The following is a 10,791-nucleotide window of genomic DNA, read 5'->3' on the forward strand; positions in this document are numbered from 1 at the left end:
ATGCAATAAATATCAAAAGTTCAAAAAACATCTATTGTGTTATTTTGTATCGATCCACTATATAAAACATAATATCTACAATACATGGCAATTTGGATTGGAGGCTAGTCTGCACTTGTCCCACAGCAACACTTAAAAATAGTTTAGATTTTGTGTACATTGTTTCTGTTTAATAATGTATTGTATTAAAGTTCCATTTTCATTATAATGTTTCAGATTTATCATAAATAATGAACATGCACATGTATCGTTTAAGTTCCGTTAAAAGAGGGGTGGGAGGTGGGGTCACATTTAGCATTTTAAAAATGTACTTGAAATAACGCAATATGTTACTTTTTAAGTAACTAGGTTACTTTCATAATTTGTAACTGAGTAAACTAATTATAGTTACTTTTTGAAGAAGGTAACTAGTAACTGTAACTTAATTACTTTTAAAGTTCCATAAGTCCAAACGTTTGTGTGTGTGTGTGTGTGTGTGTGTGTGTGTGTGTAGGCCTAGTAGTTTATCTCCCACAGATATTTGTCCGCTATAAAAAACTAGCTGATGGTTTTCAATTTGTTGACAACTTTCTTCTCCTTTACGCGTCTGTTTTGAAACCATATCGTGACCTGTCTCTCGGACAGGTTGGTCTGGGCTGATATCCTCCTCCTTTTGTCCTTCGTGATAAATTTATTGGCCGCGTACTCGCGCTCGAGTTCCTTCAGTTGCACCTTGGTGTATGGCACGCGCTTCTTTCTTCCACGTCGATAAGAGCCAGAGTCTCCCCCGGCGTGGGACACCGCGTCTGAGAGGGAGAGAGACAAAAGCAGCTGTCATAAGCTGCCCCTCAACAAGTAGTTCAGCCTCACATTTGCTCCCAGAATATGTCCATTTTCATCCAGTAAATGGACATATTTCCACTGGCTTTTAAATAAAATTAAATAATGCTGTGTAGTAATGTGTTATATCCCTTAAACAAAGAAAAGGGTTGACTACTCCGTGATAATGACAGCTGATTAATTGAAATAAGTTTATATTTTTTTTCTCTAAAGGAAACATGAGATTTAATCTCAGCGCATAGTGTTAATTTATTTTAAATAAACCCAACACTTCCCCCATTCCTTACATTATTTCAGTCATTTTGCTGCAGGCAAATTATCACACTTTTGTGCTGTTTGTTCTGCAGGTTGACACTGCAACTGACAATTCATACACCCTCTGTTCTGTACAATGTGCATCCTGTTTGCTGTGCGTTAACCCACCAACATGTCAAACAGCTCTGTCCAGTAAAAGCTCTAAATGGGCAGCCTACCTGGTATGGAGGACTTCCACATGTGTCCAGGCTGGGGCTGCTCCTTGGCGCAGTAAACCTGGCTGTTCCAGCCGTTGGCGGCGAGAGTCCAAGGTTGGTAGCTCTCCATAGGCAGCAGGGATTCGTGTCTGGCCTCTGACGGCGCACTGATAGTTGGCACCACAGGAACGTCCAGGTAACTGGGGACAGGTTGGTATGGACCTGAAGGATAGGTCGGATAAAAAGCGAATTCCTTTGCCCGAGAGGTGAAGTCGTCGCCCGAGGCGGACGTGTCCATGTATTTCTCTCCATACGCAGAGGGGGGCTGCGCTCCGCACGATTTTATGCTGCTGTGATGCGACATTCTGCACGGATAATAGCCGCTACCGAAGTACCCATATGGCAAGGACGCGCTGGATGAATTCTGAGCTGCAGAGCAAGGGCTGCACTGTTTCACTGGCTCGCCCATACTGGAGGTGGGCACGTCGCTGGACGAATAAGCCGTACTGGGTGCCAGGGACGCGGGGTGCGCCATCAGATTCCTACACTGGTTCGCAGCAAAGTTGCCACCAGCAAAACCCTCCATGTTCTTGCTAACTTCATCGGAACCGCCGCCGTTGTCGTAGAGGAACATCACCGACGGGTCGACCCAGCGAGGACGGAGGAGCAGTGACGTTGTCATAGCACGGCATCCAACATTGAAGCTTCTGGCTCTTTTTTAAAAAGCCCAGAGACTGAAAAAAGGAGATACTGGTTCCCAGAGAGTAATGCCACTCTGACGCGCACAAGAGCGCCGAGGTTGCGCCGTCATTGGCCCAGATGTTGTCACGTGACCAGGGTATGCAAAGAGGACGGTAAACATCACCCAGTACAGATAATTAAATGGAGAAAAATGCGGCGAAGTAAGGTGACCGTACCTATAAAGGGATTTCGCTTTGGCCGTGTCTGATTCAGTTGAGATGGAAGTTGTGCCTTTATTTTTTTTAAAGTAAGGTACAGAGTCACGTATTTTTTATTCATATTAGGTTATATTTCAGAATCACACATGCTTGATCTGGATAATACTGGCCTGCAAACGCTTATTTTTACGTGTGAAGTTCAAATAAGAGTTCATTATTGTAAAGTGGTCAAGAATTTAAACAAAAGAAACAACTTTGACTCATCCTTCTGCATATCACTAATATTCATAGCCTTATGGCCTTTACGCACGCACACTGACCAGCCTTTGTCTGCTTCGCAATAGCTACTGGGTATTATTACACAGCCATTTACCAAAGAGATTCCAATTTATAAATACATAATGTGAAAGTATATTGTAGAACTATTATTACAATGTTGCACAGGATCTATAAGGAATTAAACATACGTCTGTCACTCGCTGATGCACAGATACACTGTTTAGTATGTTTAACTAGACCGTCTGTGCTCTTTACAGCGCAGTCAGTATGGGATGTAGAAATGCTATAGAAACGTATGAGAGTCGATATATTTGAAGTAACTCAATGTATGCATGCAGATATTTCTACACACACAGTCAGAGACAGCCGCCCCCACCCCTGTACTCCTCCTTTAAGTATCTCCACACTAATTTCAGGTAGAAATAAAGAAAATCGGATGTAACGTCATGGTTTGAGGTTAATATTGCAGTCACTACATTTCCGACATGTTTACAATATGCAAAGACAGAAAACAGCTCTGGGCTTTGGCATTGCGTGCATGTTTTTACATAGGAGGTAGACGCGGCTGGAGGCCAAGGTCAAGTTGAAAGTTGCTGTCTAGCCATCCAGCCTGTCGGGCTATTCAGGCTTTGAAGGAACCGTCTGAGCTCTTGAAAAGAGCGGAAGAGGGGTGAGAATTCCTGTCCCAATGAAAGCTATTGGAGGACATTAACTTTTACTATCATTTTGTTTTCTCCACCGTTTATTCTCACGAACTAGTCTGTACCCGCTTCACTTGGGTGGTGCATACTTGTGTATCCCAGCGTTGGAAATATAAAAGGAATGTTGTTGTTTTTTTTGTTTGCAGATCTTTTGGAGGTGTTTTTGGCACATACGTGTGAAAATGATGTTGATGTCAGAAAAGAGGGGACGGGATAGACGTGTCGTGTGTGTCTGGTCTGCTGATTTGTGTTTACGACCAGTGGCTCTCCGTCTATTCTGTGTTGGAGGAAATGGACCTGGAGGAGCTTTCAGTGGAATTGTTACCAGTTTCAAAATCCGGCATGGGCTTTGGCCTGACTGAGTTTTGTAATTGTGCTGTTGTGTTATCTGCTGGTAGAGGAACAAAATCAAGAGAACAGGGGCTGCCATCCAAGTGCGTAAAACTCTGATGCGTGCGTCTGGTTTCCAGCCTGTAGACATAATGTTTATGTAAATTACATTAGAAAAAAGATTTGGTTTCATCTGCTTCCTTTGATGGATCAAAAACTAAACTTCAACGTAGCAAATAACATAAAATTAACTTAAATAACATATTAAATCATTTTAAATTAGATCTTAGAAAGCCTACATACACAATGTATCACAGACTACAGCATTCCTAAAATCAAAATGACTAACTTTGAGGATTGAAATAAACTATTCGAGGTTTTATACTGGAATATTCCGAACCAATGTGGGGGTTTATGTTGTGGGCCTACTGGCGCTGAAAAAAATCCCAAAACAATACTATGGAACTTAAAATAAACATAAAAGTGCCGAACAGAGCAAGCAATGATGTGCTAACATTGTTTTACTTTACAACAACCAAGATTGAAAGGTGGTGTGTGTTGTAGAAACAGAAATGTCGAAATGTACTTTATGTTTTGTCTCGGGGGGAGGGGCATCATTAATGCTGAATATGATGAAACAACGTGGGACTGCATTACTTTTTTTAAATTCATTTTTGTTATTTATAATCATTTGAGGGAAGAAATGTTGACACATTTTTAATAACCCACATTTTTTTTTAATTAAGAGATTTAATCTCATGTGTGTCTGATTAATAAAATATTTAAAAGAATAGTAGGCTATATTAATACCATTCCTTTTAGAATATCAGTCATGAAACACAAACGTAGGCTATACAGCGTATTATAGCTACTTATAACATGTAAGTGTTAGGTCAGTGTGCCAAAATGCAAGATTAGAAAACAGAAATGGGCTGCGGTTGGTCTTTTGGATTCAAAATGTAAAATATCTTCCTTGTCCCATTTGCATTGTTTGCAAGTCAAAGATTTTGCACCATTCTCTAGTTTACAGTAATCAAATCAAGTGTAATTATGTGCAATCTTTTAACTAAATTTGAATATTTGCATTGCCGTCACAGAGTCGCAAGGAGAAAATCTCAGCTTAAATAAAATGTGTCCTTCAAACCATGATCACGGCAGCCTGGCTGTGTCTTGACCTCATTGTACAAGAAAGTCTAAGTAATGATATCATTCAGCAGCAACAGCATGCAGCAACAACTATTAGTCATGTAGGAACTGCAGAGGCCTAGCCTGTTGCGCATTGCCCTGTGGCATTTTCTTCAATGTAGGCAAAATCCATCTTAAAAATAAACAGGATTGCGTTAATCATTAACCTTTCTGTATTGTCATGTTAGATTTTACAGCATCGATCAGTATTCCAGCTACAATCATATCAGGCCTTTTGTGTTTTTCAAATCCATGCTGCACCGAGGTTTTCTCATTCAGGGATCATTTATGTTTTATCCATGTTTAGATCCTTTTATTCTTTTGTGCTACAGTCCTGCAGTCACAAACAAACAAACAAACCCTTCTCCCTCGCCAAGGTGGCCGCCGGCGCGCACATGTGGTCAGTCCAGACTTGAGACATCCCAAAGTACAATGAATACACACTCTACAGGAGCGGCGCACACACATTGTCCCGCCAAACAGATGCACAGTTTAACATGGAGTTACATTCAAACATTGTGTTACGTGCACCCTCCTTATAGAAAAACTTCCATTGTTGACTTAGTTCATATTATCTGCATAAAATGTAGGGAAGATAACAATGATCGGACTGAATGATGATTAAAGTAGTATTTTATGCAAGTTCCATGCGAGTCAAGTAAATAGTAGTGAGTTTAAACTCTTCCTTAAACCCCCCTGTTGATCTATCTGAAGGATCCCTGGAGGTTCCTATGTCTTGGCAGCAAAGCCTGCAGGCTTTTCTCTGAGGTCATTATCAAGGTTCAACCCCCTGTTTGTACTGGCACCCAAATTACGCAGCCGGAGAGAAAGAGCGCATTTATTCCACGGCCTCAGCGCCCGAAGCCTGCATGGGTAAAGCAGCAAAAGGTCTATATAAAGTTATGCTCAGCTATAAATTTCTATCGTTAATAGCATAAATTGTGTTATAAAACGGGCTGCTAAGAGAACTACATGCAGTCAAACTTCATTCCTGTTGATGGCACGTGTTTAAAGTAGACGGCTGTCAAAACGTTGTCAAAACATAACAACCAATATGTTTCTGTGGTCAAAGCAGTGAACCACAGGGCGGTCACACACTTGACTTTTCCATATTTTCTGGACGGTCGCCTGCGGTGTGATTATGAAGGATTGCGTAAAAACAACAAGAAAAACTGACCCACTCCATTTTCGGACACACGCTCAGGAAACCACCTAAAGGTTGGTTAAACTGGGAAGTTTCACTCCCAAGGTGTTTCTGATGTGTGCTTCTGACGGATTTCAGTCTGTTTCTGTTCCTCCAGCAGAAGTCTTAAATGTTGCGTTAACAGCCTGCTAAAGCTACAGCCTGTGAGCTGCATGTGAAATCATTTATTGGCATACAGGAATCTCACCAAATATAAAGGTCAGCACTTTGTTTCATTGATGGTTCAGCCGGTACTCAGTTGCACATCTGTTGTATTCTGGATTGTAGCTGCAACTGCATGGATATAGGCTATAGTATAATGGAGAGGATATGCTTTTAAATTTCGTCATTCTGGCAGGAGTACGTGTGCCAATCTGCCCCATTACAGGCAACCACACGGAGGAAAAGACATTCATAATTATATTAATAATACTATTAATTATTCGCACTTTAGGTCAAATTATTTTAATTATCATTATGATTAATAATACCATCATAATTATCATCATCATTATAATTATCATTATTATCATTAGCCTGATCATATTATTATATTATTACTATTATTCATTTTGCTGTTTCTTTTGTTGTTGGTAATTTCCTTTATCGTCATCAGGATACGATGTGATCTACAGAGTTTCTGGCCTTTTGTTTTCTGCATCCAGCACAAAGGCCGAAATGAAAAGAACAGATTTCTGAGTCCAGTATTAGTAGCCATGCGCAGCGCGTAGGCTATATACGTTAAATAAGCAACATTAAATATAAACTGAATACAAGACACGACCTCATGCGTCAAATAACCCGGTGCACAGTTAAAGCGCTCACCTGCTATATTTAAGATGTTCTGTTGTTTTCTTATTGAAAAAGAAAATAGATGTGTGTACAGTGAACGCATGGCGCCGTTTGCATGTATATGAAGATGCTGTAGTGAGTTTAATTTAGCTTTCTTTAAGCTCTTTTACAGAACCAGTGAAAACCAAACGAAAATAGTCGCTAAAGATAATAAGCAGCTGTCCATCCCTGAAAAATAAAACTGCCAACCGTCAAAATATACATAAGGAAAACCGTGTAAACAATTGAACACTATTTGTTTAGATTTTTAAAGCAAAATAAAACGAGTAATCTATTTTATGTTATTGCATTAATTTAAAGATTTTTTGATTGATTTGTTTAATTTAATTACTTATAAAAGCATACGTCACTTCTTGGAAATGGATCTCATTATTTTCATAAGTTCCCCATAAATATGTGATGTTTTGTGATTGATCATTTTAATAAAAAATAAATAAATATGGTGGTACACTGATTCATTCATAATATAACTGATTACATAAAGCGGGCCCATATAATGTCGTTTTCAATATGATCAGTTATCCAAAAATAAAGTTCCACGTTATTTATCTCCATTTCACACATGCTGTGTTCTTTATGCTCTTTTAGGTAGATATGTAAGACTGAAAAGCTATTATTCGGTTCTGTCCCATGTCGGGTCCGTCTGTTAACCGCTGTCAATCACATGCAAATGAGTTGGCTGCCAGTCTGAAAGTTACATTACACCGACACAACATCTGGACCTGAAATGCACTCATCGAAAAACGCCTAAAACTCGAGGATAGCTCTAGAAATACGTCTAGAAAATCAACCTCTGGACGAACGTCCATTATTAGCTGCTAAAATGTGTTAAGACAAGATATAAGGAAAACAGTGGGACATAGACCTGCAACAGAACTGATGACAGAAACACTCTAAAAATAAAAACCCATTTGCAACCAGACAGACTTGTAAATATCACCTTTCTCAAAGATGCCAGGGACGCACCGACCAGTCTAAAGAATTACATGCACTCTTGTGAAACGTCAGGGCTTTGCACCTGGTGTGTTGCCTTGCTACTGCTGAATTGGTGGTAAGCCATACCCCATGATGTTTTCCCCTTTAATGGGGTAATACAGGCCTGATCTCAGTGGCTTGCTAAGCCCTTCGTGTAATAGCGGAGGGTTTGCAGGATGGAGCAGGGAAGGAACGATAAAAGCGGCTCTTACAACGCAGAGATTTCCAGCTGTATAGTCATCAGGACATGTTTCGCTCCAAGGTCAGCGAGTTAACTCCCTGGTAGCTGCGTCATCCTGTTTCAAGGCCAAGTTGAAGCAACGGAGACGGGAGGGGCCACAATAATGAAGGAGAGGCTAGATGTTATTTTCCTCCAGGTTCTTAATCCCCATCTGAAACGCGGCGCACCTCAGCAGGCGGCACACTGAACACCAACCAAAAATTCATGCGCTATTATCACACATTGAAACGTGTTTTTTTTTATGCTAAGAGCAAATATTCTGGCAGGTCTGAATACCAGGGCCATGGATTGGATTACATGCCTACTGCGCAGACTCCATGGTCAAGTTCAAGTTGGGCTGGCTAGTAAAAGTGAGGGGCGCATTCTGCAGTGTCTGCCGCGGGGGGCGCTCCCCTTCTTTGATCTCCCCTGCAAAACTAGACACCGAAGCAGAGCCATGACTGCAGTCCAGTTTCTGCACTTCTGCCAGCAAGAATGCGCAAGATTTGGACAGACTGTTTTGAAAATAACTGATGCATAGCCCATTCAGTCCGTCATGTAAATAATAAAAGACAAGAAAAGAAAAAAAGGTTCCACACTCAGCAAACTCTTCAAACCCATCCTGTCTTTCACTATCTAAAACACACACAATATAAGTGACACTACTGTAAACCCACAAGGTCATTCATCTATTGCGCAAAAGCCTTTCTAAGTGTTATCTCCGGATGATCACAAGATCCCATCTGCCCTGGCCAAGACCTGTTGCATAACTCCTGCTTAGTAAGAAAACAATAGGACCTTTGCCATCATCGGACGCCTCACTAAAAGACTACATGGTTACCCATCTTTATGATTTTGAAAGGAGAAGTAAACCATCACTGTCTCTAAAAACAAGGGACATTTTGAATCAGCATCCAAACTGTGTATATTTTAACATATAAACTGCACTAATGTTACTACACAATATTGTCTGCACAAAACATATTGATGTGGGGGAAAAAAGTTAATTTACTCTCATTTTAACTAACCCAGTACAGGAAATATAAGAACAGCTGACTAACTTTTGCCTCAGTACCAATGAAACAAAAGAATTGGCTTTTTCCCCTCCTGACTCAAGAAAATACTTATGTTTCAACTGAGATGTCCCTTCAATCTTTTAGTACATTTAATTCTATTTTCCATTAGTGTCGAGAGAGAGATTAGGGAGATAGAGAGATAGATATGATAACATTTGCGAACTCAAGCAGCTACAGCAAATCATCAGAGAGAGAGAAGGGGGGGGTGGGGTGGTGGTTACTTTTTCCTTTGCTGGCCAGATGAAAGAGTCGAGGGAAAAAGCCAAAGGAATTTCCCTCACTACTCGACTGCCGGGTGGGGGGGGCGCTGCTGGGGCCTTTTCCCTCTTTCGGACAGGCGAGGGCGCACAAGGACAGCGGAGGCTGCCGGAGCTTCACAGTCTGGCTACCTCTCCTCTTTTGAGACCACATGACTCCACCTCTCTACAGAACATCATGGCCGTCTAAGTATACCACTATACCCTACAGTTGCAGATCTGGAATCTGATCAGAAATCGGAGAAAAGGCTTTAGATGTGCTCAGTTCTCTAATGTATTGCCATTTTTTCACTACAACTTGAAACTCTGCTCAAACAGACTACATGGAGCAATATACCTGACAATTATTATAAGGCATATAAGGTAAGTTATCAGGTGCAGATCAAATTATTACAGCTATATTACTGTGAGGGCAGATCTAATGTCTTTTTTCAGTAACAGACCCCAAATTTACTTTGAATCACATATTTTCTAATATTTGCTCCTAATTATATATTAATCTTATGGGATCAAATCTAGAGTCACTTAGGCTTAAATAAGTGAACACTTGTCAGTTGGCACCCATGTTTTTAGTCTAGGTTGACTATATGACTAAGACTGTAGTGAACTTGATCCCAGCCTGAAGAGGCATCAACCTCAGAAAGCATTCAGTGGACGCTCTGTGCACTGCATCCTTCACCATTGAGCATCAAGCATTAAATGAAACGACATTTTCTACAACTATGTTGAATCCACATTAGCCATGTGATTCCACGGAGAGTCTCTCTGTTCCCTAAAGACACAGGAGGTTAATATGTGCTAAGTTCATCATCCCTTCAGCCCCTAAAGGAAATACAAGCCCTATATACTGTAACTACACAAAACAAACTATCATTGTTCAGTGCCTTTTTACTGAAAGACCTTATATATGTATATCTTGCATTAAAGAGAGAAAACACATCCATCACTGCTCATTGCTGAAGCACAGTCACAGCATTATATTATATTTATATTGTAATCTGTGTAGGTGAGTGAGACAAAAACATTTCTAATTTCTTGCAAATTAAATATCAATTTAAAAATATAGCCATATTCATATAACAATAATAGGCTTATAGCTTGTTCAAGAGGCACAAATAATGAACTGACATTCCTGCCTGGGTTCTAGTCCACGCTGTTGACTTTAAAGATGTCAAATGGGCTCTTATCTAAACTCTGACCACAAGACTTGACCTTTGAGGACTTTAACTTGACTCCACTTTATAGGTGGAGATGAGAGAAGCACTAAAGACAGAGAGAATGGGTGCAATGGGGGGAGTGGTGGTGGGTGGGATCACTGAAAGTAAATTGGACTGATAAGTGTTATTTTTTATATTTTTATTATAACTGCACAAGTTACATTGAAAATACATGTATTTAAAAATGATATAAATTATACAATTGTGAAATGTTTATTTTGTTTTTTCTTGTCTTTTTTAAGCTTAAATAATTTTAGATAGATAGATAGATAGATAGATAGATAGATAGATAGATAGATAGATAGATAGATAGATAGATAGATAGACAGATAGATTGGTACTCTGG

At 40.1% G+C, this 10,791-nt stretch overlaps 1 protein-coding gene across 1 annotated transcript; it reads right to left on the minus strand.

The window, feature by feature from the left end:
* Positions 1 to 463: 463 nt before the first annotated feature.
* Positions 464 to 1,991, minus strand: hoxa13a (homeobox A13a). Its single transcript, XM_035681588.1, has 2 exons — positions 1,293 to 1,991; positions 464 to 785 (listed from the first exon to the last, which is right to left on the minus strand). The coding sequence occupies exons 1-2, from the start codon at positions 1,951 to 1,953 to the stop codon at positions 538 to 540; spliced, it is 909 nt and encodes a 302-aa protein (XP_035537481.1). The 5' UTR covers positions 1,954 to 1,991; the 3' UTR covers positions 464 to 537.
* Positions 1,992 to 10,791: the final 8,800 nt, after the last annotated feature.

The sequence above is a fragment of the Morone saxatilis genome, unplaced genomic scaffold (genome assembly GCF_004916995.1).
Source record: "Morone saxatilis isolate NCDOM2014 unplaced genomic scaffold, NCSU_SB_2.0 Contig9, whole genome shotgun sequence".
NCBI classification, from domain to species: domain Eukaryota; kingdom Metazoa; phylum Chordata; class Actinopteri; family Moronidae; genus Morone; species Morone saxatilis.

Coding starts and splice junctions, on each gene's coding strand:
- hoxa13a (XM_035681588.1), bottom strand. CDS start 1,953: ATGACAACGTCACTGCTCCTCCGTCCTCGCTGGGTCGACCCGTCGGTG. Junction 786..1,292: donor GTGGAAGTCCTCCATACCAG/GTAGGCTGCCCA, acceptor TCTCCCTCTCAG/ACGCGGTGTCCCACGCCGGG.